The sequence below is a fragment of the Silene latifolia genome, chromosome 3 (assembly GCF_048544455.1).
Source record: "Silene latifolia isolate original U9 population chromosome 3, ASM4854445v1, whole genome shotgun sequence".
Classification (NCBI taxonomy): domain Eukaryota; kingdom Viridiplantae; phylum Streptophyta; class Magnoliopsida; order Caryophyllales; family Caryophyllaceae; genus Silene; species Silene latifolia.
This window is the reverse complement of record NC_133528.1, coordinates 146,034,243-146,057,219: the sequence shown is the minus strand read 5'-3', so window position 1 is coordinate 146,057,219 and position 22,977 is coordinate 146,034,243. Positions and strand designations below refer to the sequence as shown.

General features: G+C 34.9%; 4 protein-coding genes and 2 non-coding genes across 6 annotated transcripts; 4 read left to right on the top strand and 2 right to left on the bottom strand.

Annotated features, from left to right (window-relative positions):
• The first annotated feature begins 2,241 nt into the window (after nucleotides 1-2,241).
• On the top strand, nucleotides 2,242-3,082 carry LOC141648317 (dirigent protein 23-like). Its single transcript, XM_074456869.1, has one exon. It carries the CDS (start codon nucleotides 2,339-2,341, stop codon nucleotides 2,894-2,896), a length of 558 nt encoding a protein of 185 aa, XP_074312970.1. The 5' UTR covers nucleotides 2,242-2,338; the 3' UTR covers nucleotides 2,897-3,082.
• A 685-nt stretch (nucleotides 3,083-3,767) lies between these two features.
• TRNAR-ACG (transfer RNA arginine (anticodon ACG)) lies at nucleotides 3,768-3,840 on the bottom strand. The gene has a single exon. It is a non-coding gene; the product is annotated as a tRNA-Arg (tRNA).
• Nucleotides 3,841-3,846: 6 nt separating this feature from the next.
• TRNAA-AGC (transfer RNA alanine (anticodon AGC)) lies at nucleotides 3,847-3,919 on the bottom strand. Its single transcript has one exon. It is a non-coding gene; the product is annotated as a tRNA-Ala (tRNA).
• A 4,011-nt stretch (nucleotides 3,920-7,930) lies between these two features.
• Nucleotides 7,931-9,020, top strand: LOC141648316 (dirigent protein 23-like). Its single transcript, XM_074456868.1, has one exon. The coding sequence runs from the start codon at nucleotides 8,103-8,105 to the stop codon at nucleotides 8,661-8,663; it is 561 nt and encodes a 186-aa protein (XP_074312969.1). The 5' UTR covers nucleotides 7,931-8,102; the 3' UTR covers nucleotides 8,664-9,020.
• A 7,750-nt stretch (nucleotides 9,021-16,770) lies between these two features.
• Nucleotides 16,771-17,528, top strand: LOC141646420 (dirigent protein 23-like). Its single transcript, XM_074454316.1, has one exon. It carries the CDS (start codon nucleotides 16,853-16,855, stop codon nucleotides 17,402-17,404), a length of 552 nt encoding a protein of 183 aa, XP_074310417.1. The 5' UTR covers nucleotides 16,771-16,852; the 3' UTR covers nucleotides 17,405-17,528.
• Nucleotides 17,529-19,438: 1,910 nt separating this feature from the next.
• Nucleotides 19,439-21,401, top strand: LOC141648314 (pentatricopeptide repeat-containing protein At2g21090). The gene has a single exon (XM_074456865.1). It carries the CDS (start codon nucleotides 19,439-19,441, stop codon nucleotides 21,212-21,214), a length of 1,776 nt encoding a protein of 591 aa, XP_074312966.1. The 3' UTR covers nucleotides 21,215-21,401.
• Nucleotides 21,402-22,977: the final 1,576 nt, after the last annotated feature.

Here is a 22,977-nt window from a genome sequence, read left to right as displayed (position 1 = left end):
GCACGGACACTCCTCCTAATCGGCGTTCCCGTGTCGGACACCCGTGTCCGACACGACACTCGTCGGAAACACGTCAAAACGTGTCAGACACTTGTAAAGCCGTGTCTAACTTTCATCTTTTATTTGGGCACGTGTCCGACACGTGTCAATGGTTTTTTGAGCCGTATTCATGGTATTTGGACACACCTCCAAACAGAATTAAGTTGAATTTAAGGTAAATGACGAGAATTGTTATATGGTTGAATTTGGTTGGGAAATAAGTTGAATTGGAGACAAATGATGTTCTTTAGACTAGTAATGAGATGTCGAAATAGATTGATTATAAGTTGGTTTTTGGTTTTGGAAATGAGAATGAGTTGTAGTTAACGTAAGTTTTACCTTCACTTATTTAAATTTAATATTCGATACTTTTTCAAAAATAAAATCACACATATATAACTATAAAATATATATTTTATTAAATTTAAATAACGTGTCCCGTATCCTAAATTTCATGTGATACCGTGTCACGTGTCCGTGTCATGTCAGTGTCCGTGTTCGTTTTGGTGCTACCTAACTATGGCTAAGTCGTTAAAGATTTAAAGGCCCCCCAAGCATATGGGATTTGTCCCTAGTCTTACCGCTTACGTCATTTCTTTGTTCAATGACAAATGAAAGTCGTCATAATATTGTTCATAATATATTTATTTAATTCGAGTGTTGTCATTTTTGCAATAGGTCAATGAGATTATGAGAATGACTCGTCTTTTGTTCTAGAACAAGAGACTCAAGTCACTCAATCCAAATGAATCGTTACAATTCAATTCTCACTTTAGACGTACATTATTCGTCTAAATCTGTAAATGGATAGTGTCACTTTCACAAAATTAATGCAAATGAGTGGAAAATAAATATCCTTACTTGACCTCTCACTTGCATTTTGTAAAAGAATCACTATCCATTTATAACTTTATATTGATAGACAATAATGTCCGTCTACAATAAGACGGATTGTTTATAGAAAGAGAGGCGCCCCCTTTACGCCTAGAATTTTCATTATGTTTTGAGGCTCACGCATTGCGCCAAGACTGGCCTATCTTCACTTTGCCTTGACGTTTGGTACCACTTGCAAAATATAAAGATGCTCCAATAAAATGGCAACTTTTTTAGTCTTTCATGTGGCCATCACCCCACTATTGTAGTACGGAGTACTTCATAGTGAGTAGTGACTACTAGTAGTGATTAGTGACGAATAATTCAAATTAAAAAAAATCAATGGTCCTCTCTTTTGTGTCCGAAATAAGTATTTTAAAAGACCGTTTTATACTTTAACATTATAAAAAAAATCAGATAATGAAATTCGGTTCATTAAAGCTTTCATGGAATATCTTTTATTCCCTTAATGGCCATAAATAAGGTGTGAAATTAAAAAGAAAATTAATACTAAGCACATAATTCTTATCACAAATTCTTGTTTCAGACGGACATTTTTCGTCTTATTTTTCAGACGGGCATATGTGACCATTTTATAGTTAAATATAACACAATGGTATAGGCAGTCTTACAGCTTATGGTAACTAGTTTTTCAATAATGGTCACATTTAACTGTAAAATGGTTACAAAATCCCGTCTTAATATTTCAGACCAAAAAGGGTCGTCTGACACTAAATTCTTATTGGTTTGCAACTCGTAATCAACTTTAGTTAGTACCATAATAATTATGTATGCCGACCAGTCTAATTAGGCCCAGCCCGTCTTGGTTTTGTCGGTCACAATCTTGTGACCTCTCACATTCCTCCTTCCACTTGCTCTTGTGAAAGGTCACAAGCTTGTACTAAATAATGCCGTCAGAAATTCTAATTGTGACAAGTTATATTTTTTCTAATGTACATGTAATCATTCAATCATACTTTTTCTTTTCTAACTCCAATCTTACACCATATATTTGTAATTTTTTTATTAATAATTTCCTATAAACCCCACAATGTTTCCTTCAATAAATCTTGCTTCAGACGGTCTGAAATAAGACGGATTAAATGTCACCATTTTTTTAATAAAATGTAATCATTTGATGACAAAATATTATAACTAAAGTTGTGACTTTTTACCCTAAAAATAATGGTAACATCTTACGGAGTATCAGACAATAGTAACATTTTACCGTAAAATGGCTACATTTGATCCGCCTTATTTCAGACGGGAAATAACCCGTCTGAAATAAGAATTTTCGTACTTCCTTATATATACACTCCTCCCTCATTTCTCCATTCTACTACTATAACCCTCACTACCTATTTATTTACCTTGCTTACTTTTTTACCATTACAGTTAGTTTTTACCCCCCATCATACCAAAAGAAATGCCTAGTTTAACTAATCATGTGGTAAAACTCATGATTTTCACAGTCTTATTAGTAAACACAACTTGTGTTTCAGCCCAATCATGGGCAAAAACAACAAAATACGGTAAGAAGCATAAAACCACCCTCCAATTTTACTTCCACGATATCGTAACCGGGAAAACCCCAACCGCAGTCCAGGTGGCCCAACCCAATAATCCATCCCAATATAAAACCGGCTTCGGTAGCGTAATGATGGTGGACGACCCGCTCACATTTGGGCCGGATCCAAACTCTAAGTTAGTGGGCCGGGCCCAAGGGTTATATGGGTCAGCATGCCAAGATGAGTTGAGCCTAATTATGGCCTTAAGCTATAATTTTCTTGATGGGCCGTACAATGGAAGCACGATAAGCGTAATGGGCCGAAACCCGGTGATGCATACGGTAAGAGAGATGACTGTAGTTGGAAGTACCGGGCTTTTTAGGATGGGCCGTGGGTATGCTATAGCCCGTACTTACATGATTGACATTAAAAAGAGTAATGCCATAGTGGGGTATAATGTTACCGTTATTCATTAGGGACAATGACGCATTAGTTGGTGTTTTATAAAACCGTTATGATTTACATTTTGCAATTGTTTAATTTATACATTTTATGTTGTTGCTAATTGCTATCCTAAATAGAGCGTATATTTGCAAGGTTGTTTTAGATACGTTATAATATTATGAAATACTACCTAGTCCCACATACAAGGGCGGCCAATAGAATTACGAGGCCCTGTTTCAAATGTTATATAAAGCCCCCTGTCATAATCGTCTCATATTTTTCAAGTTATATACAAACTTAATTTTATATGTATTACTATATAAAGACTCTTGTCATAATCGTTTCATAATTCTCGAGTCTTACAAATGCGAACATGTTATTTGGTGCCTTTAATATTTGACGATGGCGTAATTTAAATTTATCAAATACCAAGTATTTGAAATTTATAAAGCGAAATTTATTTAAGTACCCATAAACACTATACTACGTGTCATCATAATGCATTTAGGATTGTATAAATAAATCATATTATTCCTTGTTAGTTCAACTAGCTTGGCTATTATCATTTTTTTTTAAAACAATAATTCATAAATAAGATTAAATGTGTTAATGGAGTAATGTAACTTAATTCTTAATAATAAAATATTCGTAGCAAGTGTTATTTTTGAAATGATACTTTTCATGGAAAATAAGTATATGAAAATTATCACGATAATATTAAACTAAAGTCAAAATAGTGGTTGCCAATAAGGAAAAAAACAAACAAAAAAAAAAGAATACTGTCAGTCAAGAGTTTCGAACCCCTTGACCTACCTCCAATAAATCTTCTACCCCTATTTGTCATCGTGAATTCTGATAGTTCCATTGGCGGAGACAAAATAAAAAAAAATTATATAAAAAAAGCGACTCCGCTGGGGATCGAACCCAGAATCTCTGGTTTCGTAGACCAGCGCCTTATCCATTGGGCCACGGAGTCAGAGAATGGAGATGCGGGGTATCGATCCCCGTACTTCTCGCATGCTAAGCGAGCGCTCTACCATCTGAGCTACATCCCCTTGTTGGCTATTCTCTACATTGTGATAGTTGTAACTCGTTTTTGGACCTTGATTTAGATAAAACATTTACATTTATTTTTTATTTGTTAATAATGCTCAACATGAGGAAGTAAAGGAACTAGAGGAAGTTCTGAAGACTAGCATAATATATATATTAAAAAAAAAAAAAAAAAGGAATTGTAAATATTGAATTCGTCGGTCTATATAAATTTTTTGAGCAAAAAAAAATTTAAAACACATCAGTTAAAATAAGAATGTACTTTCTCTCCAAAAAGGGTCGCATTTGTCATATAATTTCATTTTAGTGTTACAAATCGATAATCACAAAATCTCATTTGTGACGGCATGTATCCGTCACTTTGGAGTGACGGATACCATTTTCCCTCACAAATGACCCAAATAGAGGAGAGAGGGAAGCACATGGGGTGCCCCCACCTCTTGCTCCGACCCGTCTTCAGCAAGACTAATTGATCGATAATTAACATTGATATCTGAGTACGAAGATTATTTGATCGGTTTTTAAACCAATAAGTTACTTCGATTCTCTTAGCCTATATAAATTAAATATTTAATAATATTCCGTAAGTAATAAGTATCAATAAAATTTTACAATGTATGATATACTAGGTTCACTAACGGTTTTTGCTTACGACTTACGACTTAAATTCCACCCACATTATGATATTTGAACTAATGGCTAGCAAGTACAATCCGTTTCATTGTAGATAGATATTATCCGTTTAAAGCTATAGACGGATAGTGACCCTTAAAAAATGCAAATGAGAGGGCATGTGAGGGTATTTATTTCCCACCTACTTACACTATGCACTCTTATTTTGTAATAGGGACACTATCCATCTACAGTTTTAGACGGATAATATTCGTCTAAAGTGAAAAATTTGCGAGCTATAAGTAAACACAAAATCTCATTTGTGACGGCACGTATCCGTCACTTTGGAGTGACGGATACCATTTTCCCTCACAAATGACCCAAATAGAGGAGAGAGGGAAGCACATGGGGGTGCCCACACCTTGTCCCCCTATCCATTTTGTGAGTGGCATTATCCGTCACTTGCTCCGACCCGTCTTCAGCAAGACTAATTGATAAGTAAAAGGCCCATAGACACCCAACAAGTTGGGTGGCAACAAGTATATGGATTTGTCCACAGTCTTACGTCATTTCTTTGTTCAATGACAAATGAAAGGCGTCATAATAATACTGTTTATAATATATTGCAATGGAATGTTTAGTAGAACTAGTCATTAGAGTAGTCTTTCAAAGGTGGAAAAAAGTTATAAATGGAAACGAGGATCATATTTGTGTCGATCTACAGTCATAAATGAATTATAAAGTGTCAAATCAAATCCGTTAATTTCATAGAGTATAAGATTATGTTGGGTTTTCCAATAATGCCATTGCTAGCCATTAGCCAACTCTCGGACCAACCTAGTTTATACCTTAAAAAAAATAGTTGGTCTTATTTCAGTTGGAGCTATTTTAATCTGAAATAATAAGACGGATTTTGTAATTATTTTACATCAAATGTTATCACATTGAAAAATAAGTTATCATAGCCTATAATAGTGGATGTATCATTATAGTTATAATTTAATCATAAAATAGTCACATATACTCCTTAAACTTTAGATAAAAAGTGATGGTCTAAAACAGGAATTTGAGGGGAAAAAAAATGATAGGCGTAGAAAGAGAGGCGCATCCTTTACGCCTAGAATTTTCATTATGTTTTGAGGCTCACGCATTGCGACAAACCTGATCCATCTTCACTTTGCCTTAACGTTTGATACCACTTTTACAAGCAACAAAGTGTAGTACTTAAAATAAATGGGAACTTTTTTGGTTTTTCATGTGGCCACTAACCACTATCAATTGGTCTTCCTTGTGACAGGTCATTATTTATGACGGATATTTTGTGAGTATAAATGGTAACATAATGGGTTAGTGGAGAAAGGGACCACATAAATAGTATTGCAGAGAGAGAAAAAGTAGGTACTTTATGAGGTAAAATGGTATCCGTCACTCAAGAGTGACGGATATGTCATGTTTTCAATGAGAATTTGTGAACCACTATTGCACCGCTATTGCAATAGTACATGCCGTACATCATACCTGTAGATTACACACATTTTCGATGGGCATATATGTCGCAAGTTTGTGACGGGTCAAGTATTATCTATGTATGATAGATAAAATAAAACTAATTATTATTAAAACAAAACACATGGATACTAATTGACTCGTCGTAAATTTGTGATGGATATATCCGTCACAAGAGAAACTTGTTGGATTATACAGTAGTGAATTAATGATTACTGGTTAGTGACATGTGACAAATAAATTAATTAAAACTTTTTAATGATCCTCGTCGTTTTAATCTAAAAAGTAAGCTTTTTAAAAAACTGTTACGGAGTATATTTTAATGGACCTCATCGTTTTAATCTGAAAAATATTCATTAAGGATTTCTACAACAATAAGTCTTCCTTGTGACGGTCACAAATAAGAGACAGTCAAATGTGACCACTTTTTGATAAAATGTAACCACTCATAAACTGTTCATAAAATGTTACCTATGAAAAAATGGTCACATTTTCTCATAAAATGGTCACATTTAGCCCGTCTCTTATTTGAGACGAATAGTACCCGTCGCAAATAAGAATTTGCGTTTCTACAATTACTAAAAATAAAGTTCCTTTTACAAATTATGAGTATTATAATGAGTCAAAGTTATACACATATACGAAGTATGTTTTAAACTCAAAAAGAAAATGAAAGAGCCCAATGTAAGTTTTATAAACAAAATTAACATGTTCTAGTCTTATAATGAACATGTATACTGAATGCGGAAGCGATAAAAGAGATCGATTACTTACCTCCAGCCATTGCTTGGAATTATCAATTCGTCTTATTGAATAACCCAATTTCTTATGCTCTAAATCTGACTTGACTTCCAAACTCTCAACCTCACAATTTAGATGGCGTATTTTTTTGATGAGGTAGGATTAGTGAACCTTAATCAAAATAAATATGTTCCCTTTATATAGACTCTTGCCATCAAAGAGTCAATTGGACAGTTTCATAAATTGAGAGCGGTAAATTATACTCCCTCCTATTTACCATTTTCTTCCCTATTTCCTTATTCGGATTATTCGGGTTTTCTTCCCTATTTCCTTTTTTGGGTTGATTTGTGTGGTCCAAATTAAATTACATGTGGGGTAGTGTGTTTTGTGTGGTCCAAAATTGATTTTTTATTCCTTGTGCAAAAAGAAAAGGGGAATAATATAGTGAATAGGAGGGGGTAGGAGATAATAGTGAAAACAGAATCCTAGGTAAATTTCACATTTCCACCCTACAATGGATCAACTTAATTTTCATAAAATAACTTAATTAAATATTAGTGTAATACTTATTTATTTTATGGAATATCTCACCCCCAACGACAACCAAAATTGTAATATTGCATTATAATTGTTACCCTTAAACAACAGTATTTTGTATTCCCCTGATGGCCATAAAATAAGGTGTGAAATTGAAAAGAAAACTAATGCATAGAACTTAACTACGACGATAATTCGTGTGCAGCAAGAGTGTACTAAATTTATCGAATTTTTCATGATAAATTTGCAATAATTTTTATAGGTTGGAATCACTAAGTCAATTTAGTTAGTAGACTAGTTCTATATGTGGACCAGCCTAATTAGCCCTTTTAACAAGTTATATATTGGCCATTATTCATGTAATCATTCAACCATGCTTTATCAATCTTTTCTCACCCTTTATTACACCCACAAATTCTTATTTCAGATCGCTATATCCGTCTAAAATGGTCAGATGGATACCATTTTCTCTCACAAAAAACTCGTTTAGGGTGTGAGTGGGAAAGCACATGAGGGTGTCCCATCACCCATGTGTTTCTCACTTGTAAAAGGTCTTATTGCGGTCTGAAATAAGGCGGTCTGAAACAAGACGGACTGTATTACACCAAATTTGTAATTAATTTTGTAGTAATAATTTGAGTATAAATCCCACAATGCTTTCTTATATATACACTCCTTCCTCATTTCTCCACTCTACCTCTATAACCCTCACTACCTATTTATTTACCTTGCCTACTTTACTACCATCACAATTACTTTTACGGTTTTACCCCCATCATACCAAAAGAAATGCCTAGAATAACTAATCATGTGGTAAAACTCATGATTTTCACAATCCTAGTAATAGTAAACACAACTTGGGTTTCAGCCCAAACATGGGCAAAAACAACAAAATACGGTAAGAAACATACAACCACCCTCCAATTTTACTTCCATGATACGGTAACTGGCAAGGTCCCGACCGCGGTTCAGGTAGCCCAACCCACTAATCCGTCCCAATATAAAACCGGCTTCGGTAAGATAACGATGGTCGACGACCCGCTCACATTTGGGCCGGATCCAAACTCTAAGTTAGTGGGCCGGGCCCAAGGGTTGTATGGGCAAGCCTGCCAAGATGAGGTTAGCCTAATTATGGCCTTAAGCTATAGTTTTGTTGATGGGCCGTACAAAGGTAGTTCACTAAGTATAATGGGCCGAAACCAAGTGATGCATGCTGAAAGAGAGATGTCAATTGTTGGAGGTACCGGGCTTTTTCGGATGGCCCGTGGGTATGCTTTGGCCCATACTTATATGTTTGACATTAAAAAGAGTAATGCTATAGTGGGGTACAATGTTACCGTTATTCATTAGGGACATTGACGCATTAGTTGGTGTTTTATAAAAGTGTTGTATAATTTACATTTGACAATGGTTTTGTTAATTTACAATTTTTTTTTTTTGAGGTCTAAGCTTGGTGATTAAGACTAATGTATCGTGATAATAGGTTATGGGTTTAAATCTACCTCTTCCTATATATTGTACTGGTTTGCGTTTTATTTGACACCAAAGAAAAAACATATGGAGTAATTTTTATTTTATTATCATTTTTATTAGTTATGGAGTATTTCGCTATTTGTAAGGTTGTTGTACCTGAATTCTGAAATAACGTGTATGTAAGACCGACAGCAGCGTCTTAATAAGAATTTTTGTATTTTTTTATTTGAGTAATATTTTTTTTCAAAGGATTGGTAGAGCTAGTCAATAGAGTAATGTTTAAAAGGTGGGGAAAAGCTATAAATGGAAAGAGAGCGTCTCATCTTTGTTCAATCCAAGTGACTTGATTTTTTTTTTTTTTTTGGTGCGCCCAAGTGACCTGATTATAGAGTTGGCGTTAATGGCTTAACAATAAATAAATAAAAGGGCAAAAAAATTAAGAAAAAAAAGTATGCTTTTACAAAATAAGGTAAGTACAAGTAGTTTGGTAGAACATACACCGAGATTTATGACAAAGGTTCACCGCCGGATAAAGCGGGAGACTCTCAATTTAGATTTCGAGAATATAGAGATTGGTGAATAGGGGAAGGTGTCAATAACAAATGTTTCGAACTGAGTAATTTCCTTATGCAATTCTCTCCTTTCTTATATTTTATCACAACTCAAGTAGAAAGTTTGACATAATTTGGGCGACAAAAAACAACTCCAATAGAAAAAACTTAGAAAGTTTAAGACATAATTCGTTCCCCTTCATCTACAACTGCTTTTGCTTTAGCTCCATCAGCTGCAATCTCATCCGGAAACACGGGAAACAGTGGGCTTTCTAGAAATACCATAAACAGTGGGCCTTCTAGAAATACCATAAACAGTGGGTCTTCTTTTGTATTTTGTAAATGGTTCATCTTCTATTGGAACTTCATGAGCTTAGTCTTCTTGTTGGTTGACAGGACGCACCTCGAAAACCACAGACAAACAATCACAACCAAGTGCAAAACCAACAATCACCAATTCCAATATGATATAGACAAATGTTATCAATCAACAACCACCAACAATAATTCAACCAACCAACATGTATGTAATCAATAACCGAGTAGGGAAACCCTACCTGAAATAAGCAATCACGAGACCGTCACAAGCAGCTAATCAATATCGCTCCTCAATGAAACCTCCTCCTATAAGCATATAATCATACAATTACCATCTAATCAACAATATACTCCCAAAACCCCCAATCTACCCAATTAGGGTTTTAAACAAAATCAATGAAACAATATATAAACAAGACAACGTAACTTCTTTTCTTTCTTGAAAGGTTTTTATAAAAGATACAAATGATGAAGAAAGTGACAGAAAGCTTAATATATCAATCACGCGTTACTAACAAAACCCGACTAAAACAACCCGTAAAAGTAACTTACTCGATCGAGTAAGTAACTTATTCGATCGAGTGACCCTTACTCGATCGAGTCCCCAACTTACTCGATCGAGTACCCTTCAGCAGAACACAGTTTCGTAAACCAAACTTACTTATTCGATAGAGTAAGCCCTACTCGATAGAGTACCCAAAGACATTAAAAACTGTAGTATTACACTTTCCACATCTGAGTGAGTTCTTCCAGTTCCCTCGGGTTAAGATCATTAAGGTCTATCCTGTCAATATTATTAAAAGAAGAGCGAGAAGAAGAAGCATCATTACCAGTAGGTGCGGTTCCCGAGACCAGATGCGCACGAGGAACAGAGCTAGTGGCAGAGTTCTTGCTGCGTTCTAGTTGAGCCCGACCACGAGTATCAGGCACGAAAACAACCTGACACATGTCAGTAGCGTTTGGGTCGATGTAAATTCGATCGTGAGGTCGATCGCCCCACCACTCGGGGAAATTTCCCGTGACACGATGGCAAGTTTTATGGTAATGACCGTGTTTTTGTCAAGCAATACATTTAGTCACTTGTATAGATAACCTGTGACACGATAGTAAGCTTTAAGGAATACGTAATTATTATCGAAGCGAGTACAATAACACAAATTCTTATTTAAAGAATTCAATTCTTATTTAAGATGGTTAAATACTAACTCACTTGTATAGATAGGATCGGTATCTTGTTATTTCTTAGACATTTCACTTTTATCTTATTTAAAATATTTGACTCGTTTTAATCTTAAATAGGCGAAACATCATGATATTCGATGGCTAACCAAAGGCCCCAAACTCCTCCCCCGCAATGCCACAAGTATATGGGACAGTCGGCAGTCTTACGTCACTCACTTTAACATTGGTATCTTTAGAAGAAAATAGAAAATAAATAAAAGATTAGGAGGTATTTAGGAGTAACACGTGAATTTTTAAATAAACGATAGTTTAAGATGATAAAAAGACTAAAAATAATCGTTTACTAAATAAAATAAATAAAAGTAGTCTTTATATACTTCATGCGCAAACTTTTTGCCATTTAAAATACTCCATGCGCAAATTTTCGGTTGTTGTGTTATCATTAAAATACTCCATGCCTTCAAGCGAAATTATAGGTTTGATTAAAATTTTAAAATATACCTTTTATATATTGAAAAGATGTATAAAATTGGCTTGAACGCGGTGTTACATAGATTAAACAATTAACAAAGCTGACTGGTGTGAGTGGTGAGGGTTCTCATCTCTTAAATAAATGGTTAAGGGTTCGATTTATGACTCTTGCGAATGAAAAAGTCAAACTTGGGAGATGTCAACCATTAAATATTTAAATTATCTTCAGTACTTCGAAAGAGATTGGCCCCTTGTCGGTAGGGGATACTCCTAATCAACACCAGAAAAACAGAAAATAGACAATTAACAATTAGTGTCTTAACTTAAGACGAGAAAAATATCGCCATTTTAGAACAAAAAATTGCCTTTTAATAATAAAAAGTTATGAGTAACTATATTGTCACTTTCTAGAAATAAATTAATGACAAGTTCTCATAAAAAATGTGTAGTTTATTGTAAAATAATTTCATATTTTAGCGGTCGTATTTTTAAATAAATATCACTGTCTAATATGAGAAATTGTTCGTGGAGTATAATATTAGGGCCCTGTTTTTTTGGACTGAAACGGATCTGATCTGAACTGAACTGAACTTATAGGATCTGAACTGAACTTATAGGATCTGAATTAAACTGAACTTATACATTCTGAACTAGGGGTGAGCAAGTTTAGGTCCGGACCGGAAAAATGGACCGGACCGGACCATTTGGTCTGGACCAAACCCGAACCGAATTTTTTAGGTCCGGTCCTCGGTCCTCATTTTTTGAGTTTTCGGTCTTCGGTCCGGTCCGGACCAAACCCGGATATTTTAGGTCCGGACCAAATGGACCGAATTTTATGTTTCTAAAGACTATCATTAGAATATTATAAACTAAATTACCATTTTATCTTCACAAGACATTATAAATTAATATTGAGTATTTTTTTCTCAAAAACAATCGTCTAATTATTCATCGACATTTAATTTAGTGAAACTTAAATGTAATTATCATACACGAAATAGTGAAAGAATTAGTTCTAGGTCCATTTCGGTCTAAGACCGGACCGGACCGGACCGAATATTTCGGGTTTGGTCCGGTCCAAGACCGGAAGTTTTAGGTCCAGTCTTCGGTCCACAAAAATTTTAGTTTTGGTCCGGTCCGGTTTGGTCCGGTCCGGTCTTGGACCGATGCTCAGCCCTAATCTGAACTGAACTTATAGGATCCAAATTTAAAACTTAATTTAATTTAACTTAATTATTGTTATTGTTGTTGTTGTTGTTGTTATTGTTATTATAAACACAAATTCTCATTTGTCACAAGCTTGTGACGGGTCAAATAAAATTCATTTAGGTAGATGAAGACAAGGTTTTGTGATTCCCTATGCACACTTACTTTTGTCTTATCTACCCAAGTCGGTGATATTTGACCCGTCACAAGCTTGTGATGGGTATACCCGTCACAAGAGAGACTTATTGTATTATAAAAAAACGCAAATTTTTATTGAGATGAAATAATTTTTTTAAAAGAAATTAGTGGGTAGCCAAGAGAGGACATTGATAAGAAAATATAGTTTAAAGCACAAGGTAAGATAATAACATTTTTCCGCTTTATATATATTGGTTTGTTCATACATTATACTACGATTATATTACGATAAAAAATAATGAGAGGAGTGATAATTTTGTACTAAAAATAATAATGTATATATGTATCGAATAATTAATGTCAAATGTTTTTGCATCGGTTTTTAAAAATAATACTCCTTATATAATTTTGTTGAACTGAATTTATAGGATCTGAACTTATATGATCTGAACTGAACTTATAGGATCTGAACTGAACTGAACTTATAGGATCTGAATTGAACTTATAGGATCTGAACTGAACTGAACTTATTGGATCTGAACTGAACTTATAGGATCTGAACTGAACTAAACTTATAAGATTTAAAGTAAACTTAAATTAAATGACTTTAAATCCAAAAGAACATGGCCTAGAAGAAGCAAGAAGGTAGACCAACAAAGTTTGGGGCTCGCTTATTGCAACAAAGCCGGCCAAATCTTCAGGCCGTTCACAAGGAACCTCTTGGCGAACTCTGCGCAACCAGTTGTAGACATTGGGTAAAAAATAATGGGAATTTCACTTTTGGTCCTTCACGTGGTCACTATTGTCTAACAGTCCGGTTTATTAAAGCCGCACACTATCCGTCTATAGCTATAGACGGATAGTGTCTCTCTCACAAATGAAAATGGGTAGTACAAGTGAGGTATCCATTTCTCACCCACTTTCACTACCCATTTTCATTCGTGAGAGAGACACTATCCGTCTAAAACTATAGACGTCTACAATGAGAATTTGTGATTGTCAAAAGTACTATTATACCAAATTACTAACAGACATTATGGTGTTGTTTGACCTAGTTTATGTGAAATAGCTTTTACTTTCTAAAATGAATTTTTTCATAAACTAATTTTTGAAAAAATTGTCATTGTTTGGCCTAACTTTTGTAAAAGTAGTTTTTTAACAAATTGATGTGTTTGGCAGAAGGAAAAGCATAAGCATCAATTTGGTGCTTCTGTTTCTAGTAGCTTTTTTATTAACTTCTGACTTTTCAAAAGTAGGTTTTTATCTCCCTAAGGTGTTGTTTGGCCTTGCTTATGAAAAATGACTTTTCCTTTTTAAGAGGAGTTTATTCACAAGTTACTTTTCGGAAAAGTTTTAGTTGTTTGGCCATATTTTTGTAAAAGCAGTTTTTCACAAAATTTATATATTTGGCCTAACTACTTTAATACAACTTTTGTTTGCTTATTTGGTTCTTTATGTAAAAAGTAGAAGTAGAAGTAGTAAATATCTACTTCTACTTTTGGGGGTGAATAATCAGTTTTTGACTTCTCAAAAGCACTTTTAAAACTCTCTAATTTACCCTGTTTGGCCAAACTACTACTTTTTCAATTATACAAGCACTTTTTAAGCTTGGCCAAACAACACCTAAATTATAGTGTTTCGCCCAACTTCTACTTTTACAATTAGAAAAACATTTAGAAAACTTGGCCTAACACCCCCTATGTTATTTTTTTTTTGGTACGTATGAGGGGCTAAGCCCCAAAAGAAAGAAACGACTAAGTTCTAGCTACAACACGGGGAATGGCTACCCCAAAAACATCCTCTCGAAGAATATCTCGTAAGCCGCCTGGTGGATAGTCTAAGAAAGTAGGGATAGTACTCGAATTAACGCCTTGGTTAGCCAGGAAATCAGCTGCTCGGTTGGCTTCTCTATGTTATGGTGTTAAGATTTTATAGAGTTTCTTTTTTAATAAAATTTATTTTAAATGGTATAGAAGTACTTCGTAATATATATAGTTGGAAAAAAAACACCTATACACTAATGACTAACCTATGACGTTATTTTAAAAACCTAAATGGCCGTCAGTCCATCACACTTGTATAACTTTTTCTTTTATGGCCATTGTGCATTTGTGCATTCATTCAACCATACTTTATCATAATTTTCTAGCCCCTTTATTACGCCATATTAGTAATTTTATATTAATAATAATCACTAATTGTTGTATAGGGCGGTCTTATAGCATAAGACCAACCCATTGATTAACAGCCCAAAGAATTTAAGAAGCCTTATTCGTACCATTATTCCTCATTATTCTTTTCTTCTCTGTTATTTCCCCTCTTCTCAACTAACCTTCCCCTCTCCATTTCTTTTTTTGTTCATATCATCATCTACAAGTAACGATGATCATCAAAAATTCTGATTCCGTCGTGAAGATGACAAAAAGGTGGTTTTAATTATGATTCTCGTATTTTGTAAATTGGTAAGTCTCTATACTTATTTGTGTTTTTTCTATTTGATTTTTAGGCTAGAGTTTGAGGATTTATGCAAGTATTTTTTGTTTAAAACTTATAATGTATTTAAATAGTATCAAGTTGAAATCCTTTTGTCTTTAAAATGAAAACACATAATTTTATGTTTGGTACAGAGGATTTTAGATCAAAATTGTTATGTATTTAAATTGAAAATATAACCATTGATTTAAAGTAGGCCACCTAATGTTTTAAATTGAAAATCTAAAACTCTTATTTCAAAAATAAGGTCCTAGTAATTGGTATTAGATGTTAGACTGATGAATCTTCTCATTATGTATACCCTTTTAGTGGTTTTTTTTTCCCAATTTTTACTTGAATTTGTTTGTCTTTGAATTATTACAGTGGATTTGATATTCTTTTAGCTAACTTTTGTGTTCCTTGTGGATTTGTGTCGAATTATGGTATTATTTCAATTACATCCAAAGGATCGAGTTTTGAATTCATGCCTTCAATGTATAAATTCAATGGCGGATGAAATTAGGAGTTTATGCATATTTTTTTCAAAAGCCAATTAGTTCAAATGGAAGAACATGTGCATTGCACAATGTATGGGTTCGACTCCCATATTGGCTTATAAACTACTCACTCCTTTCCAATGAATAGTGTAAAAGTTTAAATTAAGAACTTCCGATTATAACTTGGGGATACTCGATTGTAAATTGAAAACATTGTGTTTTAACTTGAAATTGTCTCATTCGGAAGTTCAAGACTAATTAAATCTAGAAACTCGTTTTTAATCAAAATAAGCACGATATTAACTAAAATACTTAAGTGTTTAACTTGAAAATTCCAGATTTGAAGCTAAAAACTCTCAATATTTAACTTGAAATTGTACTGTAACTTTTAACTTAAACAACTTAAAGTATTGTGTTTAAAACATCATTGTTTATGGTTGAAACCCCAACTTTTAACATGAGAATGAGAGGCTACATCTTGAAAAATTAATAGTACTATACTACTACAAGAGTTCAAGATTTTGATTTCAATAGTGCTCAAATTGAAAACTCGAGATTTAAACCTTGAAAACTGTGTGCTTTAAACTTGTAACTTGGAGTATTAAGAATGTAAGAATTACTCCGTAACTCGTATATATAGTTAAAAGTTCAAGGATTAACTAAATAATTTTTTGACTTGAGAACTCTTTAATATTTTAAATTGAAAACCCAAATCTTTATTTTAAGAAATTTGATTTTAGAAATGAAATCAAGTTGCATGCTTATATAGCTTAAAAACCTGTGTTTATAAGGTAAAAGCATAGACATTGTACTCCACACTAATTAAGCAATGACGAAAGCATTAGTCGTATGACAGGCAAAAATCAAAGTTGTGGAGTACTAGCAGTAGTAACCGTCACTAAAGACTGGAATTAAATTTTCAGTTAATAATCTTTGTGCCCCACGTTTTCGAACGTTTACCTACACGTAAAAATGGTATTTTGGATTCTTTCTTTGTTTCCATGTTTATAATGGACTTCTCTCTATTTGGGCCCGTCCTATGGTATAGGACGGTCCTATAGGAGAGTTGCTGAACAATAATTGCCCATAAATTCCACATTACTTTCTTATATATACACAATTACATACCTCTCTCATTTCTCTACACTACTATAACCCTCACTACCTCTTTATTTACATTTTCAACTTTCTTACCATTCCAATTACTTTTATCCCCATCATACCAAAAGAAATGCCTAGTTTAATTAATCAAGTGGTAAAACTAGTGATTTTCACCGTCCTAGCCGTAAACACGACTTGGGCTTCAGCCCAAACATGGGCAAAAACAACCAAATCCGGTAAGGCCCATACAACCACCCTCCAATTTTACTTCCATGACACCACAAGTGGAAGCGCCCCGACCGCGGTCCAAGTGGCCCAACCTGCTAATCCGTCCCAATATAAAACTGGTTTTGGAATCGTCATGATGGTCGATGACCCGCTCACACTTGGGCCGGACCCAAAATCTAAGCTAGTGGGCCGGGCCCAAGGGTTATATGGGTCAGCTTGCCAAGATGAGTTGAGCCTAATTATGGCATTAAGCTATAGTTTTGTTGATGGGCCCTACAATGGAAGCTCAATAAGCATAATGGGCCCAAACCAAGTGATGCATGATGTAAGAGAGATGCCTGTTGTTGGAGGTACCGGGCTTTTTAGAATGGCCCGTGGGTATGCTTTAGCCCATACTTACTCGGTCGACTCTCAAGTTGCCATAGTAGGTTACAATGTCACTCTTATTCATTAAAAATGGTGGTTAAAACGGAGGTGTTATGGATAATAGAATATCCATCTCTTTTAATTGTAATGTGACTAAGTCCACTTTTTGTTAAATTGAAAAAAAAATATGGAGCATGGTCCTCTTCAATTTCTCCTGATCTCGTTTATCTATCTCGATAGTCAATAGGTAGGATTTAATTTTAAAAAGTAAATTGACAAATTAAATTTAACTAAAATGGAGGTGGACATTAAAATGTCTCAAACAAACCTTTGCCTTTATGTGTTCTCTAATGAAATTCTGATCATTAATAGGTAATGGATAAGGGAAATTAAGAGAATCTGGATTGGTATTAAGAGAGCTTTGTCTTTTATAAGTCGGTTAGAAAACACTATAATGGTTGTTTCGATAAGCCTATAAGTAAACGAATCAACAACGTATCTAATTTGCAACTTTAAACTTCAACGGTATATTTTCTTAGTCTCATAATGTTTTTAAGAAATCTTATGATAATTTTATCGAGACAATCGCGTTTGTATTCCTAGTTTACTCCCTATACTTGAACTTATTTTGGATTGACCAAGTCTACCACCTTAATTGACATATTGTCCAAATTAAAGGTGAAATGGGATCATGATTGGGTTAGTGACCGGAGCAAAGGCATATCTTTACGCTTTTTAGGTCATAAGGTCGCACGACCCATGCCATAAAGGATCCAGAGTTGAACCGATCATGATCATTAATTTTAAAATATCCATTGATCGATCATAAGGAGTAATATAATAAGGCAAGACAAACTATTATGAAGGTCGCCGAGATAAGTTGTCGAGTCGACCTATAGACCCTTACGTCACTCACTATTCCAATTGATCACAACATGGACATAGTGAGATTTCACTCGACCTAGTCAATCAGAATGACCAATTTAAAAATATGAGCACAATGAACATCATGAGATACACCTGTCACAATCCATTTCCCCTCTAAAACATAGCAAAAAATACTGTTTTTTTAGGCCGCTATAACCAAGCCGATTTAAACTCGTACTCATATGGGTTTGTGACCAACTAATAAATTGAAGTTGGAGTTAAGGCTCGACTCTAGCGCTTGTTGAGATTCATAAATCAAAGAGCCCACATCGAGTTAAACAGATCTATGTTTGCTATTGCATTCAAATCATTTATCTACCTTTTAAAATCTCACTAAAAATATCCATGAGCACTTAGATCAATTGACAAGGGATTGTTCTAGCTTAACCAGAGGTCTCGTGTTCGAGCCTTGGAAACTCAGCAGTGCTAAAACTCATGAGGGAGAGCTTTAACGCCCTAAGGGTCCTACTCGGCTCGAATCCGGATTAAACCGGATGGTTTACACCCAAAAAAAAAAGTTACTAAAAATAAATATTTTCAAAAACTAATATGCTTATAGTACCCTAGAGTATAATATTAAATACTTCATATAAACTAACCTATAATAATATAATAATGATACAATAATTTACAAAAATTAAAACAAGCGCAAATGAGCGTTCGATTTGAATAATCCAACATCCGATGGGCTCAAATTTGGTCAAGTTTGGTCCGGGCTCAACTATAGTCAATTTAATTAGACCTAACAAAACAGCCCCGATCCAAATGACCAAACCGAACCTAAATTAACCTAATTCAATATAACCAGACTCAATTGTTTGTTGTTATAAACCGACTATTACTTAAAAATAATTTGATAAAATTTGACCCTACCCAAATTCTTATAAACCCGAATAACTCGAAACCGAATTGATCCGACTCGGTTGACCAAGTCTAAATTTAATCAAGTTCGAGCCAAGCTTTGACGAATCGACCCCAAAAAACCCGACAAGACGCAAGCGGACTCGACTCGTTTAGTCGTTTATCCCCTACCTTTCGATCAAAAGGAATACAAAAAATCAAAAATGCTCATTTACCGGAGCTATACTATCCGGTGAACCCAGAAATTTAATCAAATCAATCAATTTTTACTCCAAATCAATCAATCAATCATAGAGGAAAAACACCATAAATTTGACATGGTGTGCTATATGCAATGCCCCCATTTATTCCACCAAATCACGCAATTTTCTCAAAATCTACACAAAAATTAACAGATTCCTCTAATAAACCTTGTGTAATTAACTCACTAGTTAATCTCTGCTACCAAGGTAAGATCAAAGAAGCAGTTGAATCATTGAGTAACTTAGCTAGAAAAGGGTTAAGATTGGACGGAAATACCCTTGCAATTTTGTTAAAGGAATGTGCAAGGACTAAGTCGCTTCGTGAGGGTAAATGGGTCCATTCACATTTACGGTATACGGGTCAGAAACGTCCAACAACGTTGGTAGCGAATTATTTGATACATATGTACTTTGAATGTGGTGATCATAATAGTGCACGCCAAGTGTTTGATAAAATGTCTGTGAGAAATTTGTATAGTTGGAACAATACGGTTTCTGGGTATGTTAAATTAGGTATGTTGGATGCTGCTAAGAGGATGTTTGATAAGATGGGAGAGCGGGATGTCGTTTCGTGGAATACTATGGTTATTGGGTATGCTCAAGGTGGGAGGTATGGTGAGGCTGTTAGGTTTTATAGGGAGTTTAGGAGGGCTGCTTTAGGATATAATGCGTTTAGTTTCGCGGGTATTTTGACTGTTGGGGTTAAATTGCAGGATTTGAGGTTGACTAAACAGGTGCATTGTCAAGTTTTTGTTACTGGGTTTGATTCAAGTTTGATTCTTGGTAGCTCGATTTTGGATGCTTATGCTAAATGTGGTGAGATGAGGGATGCTAGGAGGGTGTTTGATGAGATGCAGGTTAGGGATATTCCGGTTTGGACTTCGTTGATTGCAGGGTATTGCAAATGGGGTAATATGCAAATGGCGCGTGAATTGTTTGATTTGATGCCGGAGAAAAATCCTTACTCGTGGACTGCTATGGTTTCGGGTTATGCTCGCAATAAGTTTGGTGATCGTTCTCTTGATATGTTCAGGAGAATGATTCTACTTCGGATCAGACCAGATCAGTTTACTTTCAGTAGTTCCCTTTGTGCTTGTGCTTGTGCTAGCTTAGCTTCATTGCGTCATGGTAAACAAATTCATGCCTATATGATTCGAACTGGTTTTAAACCTAACACAATAGTTGTGAGCTCTCTTATAGATATGTATTCGAAATGTGGAAGTTTATTCCTTAGCAAGCGAGTCTTTCTTTTGATGGCTAATAAGCAAGATGTCATGACATGGAACCCCGTTATAGCTGCCTTATCCAACCATGGTCATGGTGACGAGGCAATCGAATTGTTTGATGAAATGGTTAATTCTGGGGTCAAGCCAAATAGAGTGACCTTTGTAATCATTCTTAGTGCATGTAGTCATTCGGGTCTTGTAAATCCCGGTCTTTCATTCTTCAAATCCATGACTGAGGACCATAACATTCATCCTGATGTAGAACATTATGCATGCCTAGTTGATCTCCTTGGTAGAGCAGGATGCTTTGATGAGTTAGTGAAACAATTAGAGATAATGCCATGTAAAGGCGATGATCGAATAAGGAATACTCTGATTGGTGTTTGTCGGATTAACGAGAATGTCGAGCTCGGAAGGAAAACCGCTGAACAACTTATTGAACGGTGCCCACAGGATTATGCTCCATATTTATTGCTCTCAAGCATAGATGCTGCCGCTGGAAATTGGGAGAGTGTCGAGATGACTAGACGGCTAATGAGTCAGAGATGTGTAAGAAAAAAGCAAGCCAGTAGCTGGGCTGAAACCGGTAAAAAGGTTAATGCTTGTAGTTCTGTTCCTTCTCCTTTACAGGCAATAGTGTGATAGATATAGAGTTTTATGTATTCGATCCCTCAATTGAGTTTTTAACTTCCTGCTGTAATCGTGAAAGAGATTACAGAAGTACACTCCATTTCTTCACAATTTTGTTTAGGGCAACTGCCCTTTTGATTATCATTACTTTGAAGTCAATTATACCTCAGGGTGCAGCCACCGCACAATTTATTGCTCTAATCTCTCAAATGTTTATTAATGAATAATAGCTTTCTTCATGCAGTTGTTTGTTATTTTAATCCTCATTTCTATTGTAGTTTTTACATGAGCCCAAGTTTGATAAACAACTTCATTTTATGTTCTGCTTGGAGAGTTTTCAGGTCTTCTATCCTCCATGATACACAGTTCTCTTTTCTGCTGTATGTTTGCAGATTAGTTTCTGAGAGACTTGTGCATTTCGTAATTTGTTTAAGCTCACGTTTCTCATGCTTACAGCAAGTGACTGTTTAATGTTGTATGAGGTGAATATAAATGTGAGAAAGAAAAAGCAGTAGATGGTGCTTGGATAACCCTACTTGCTATCTCTTGGCTGATTCTCAGTTAAGTGGATCTCTAAGAGATGAGAATTTATGGCATCCATCCTGACATGCTATATAATTCTCAGTTATGTGGATTCTCAGTTATGTGGATCTCTAAGCATGAACAAAATAATTCTGTAAGCAAAATATAGGGTCGCATTTGCAAACAAAAATGGTGCCCTTCTGTTGCCTGAAGGGTGAAGCACACGCATATATGACGGTGCCTCCTGTAAAAGAGGTATCCAAATTGCTCCTGGTAGGTATGTACAACTTTCCATTACTTTTTTGCCACTCTATGTGTTCGACTTTCCCTTGTTCCTTCTTAAAATATGAAAGAAGCAAAAACGTTTCTTGTGTTATTTTAATGGCATACCTCCCAATTGGAACATGGTATACAAATGTTGTAGCGGTTGCGAATGCGTTAACGGCCGCTAAATATTGGTGCTAGGATATTGATGATGAAAAGCACTGGGTCATGTCTACTTTTTGTTGGCCTCTTTTCTTTTCTTTTCTTTTTTTTTTTTGAAATGATGTACATACACCATTTGAAAATATTACATGTCTACATATTTCGAAAAAATAACTAGTGTGAGGTTATTGTAATGTTGAGATTAATTTGGCATTTTGGCTCTATTTTGCTGTTGCAATGCTAAAAGCTCTTGGAGGTATCCATCTCTACATAAATTGTGACATTTCTGATTTTGGGACATGGGAAGTGGGTCATAGGCCATGATATAGGAATTCTCCATTTAGTAGTTATAGTAGTTAGTAGTTAGCACAGCTTTTGGATTTATGTGGGGTTTGTTCAACCATCAAGATTTTGATATCTACATCCTTGTGCATAAATTCAAACGTACAGCTGTTTGAATGTCCATAATCTCAGATATATCATCGCAGTAAACTCAAGAAGGCCTTTTTCCAGTCGTGCTTCCACTTTGCTTGTCGAATTTTGTAAATAATGTGTTATAAGAAAGCACATTAGTCATTTATGTCATTCAGTTCATTGCATCTACCTTGCTTTTACTTATGATCAATGTTCATTCATGGATCCACATTGAACCTTCTGGGGTCCTGGGACACCTTAAAGCTCTTTTCTTGTTTGGCATTTTGCCGATTATCTGGGTTAAAAAAAAAAAAAAGTAATTGTAAGGATTATAAAGAAATATTTACTAGATCCTTTAGACGTCATTACTTATGTGCGTTGCTGTTTGTGACTCTGCTCATAGTTTGGGTGAA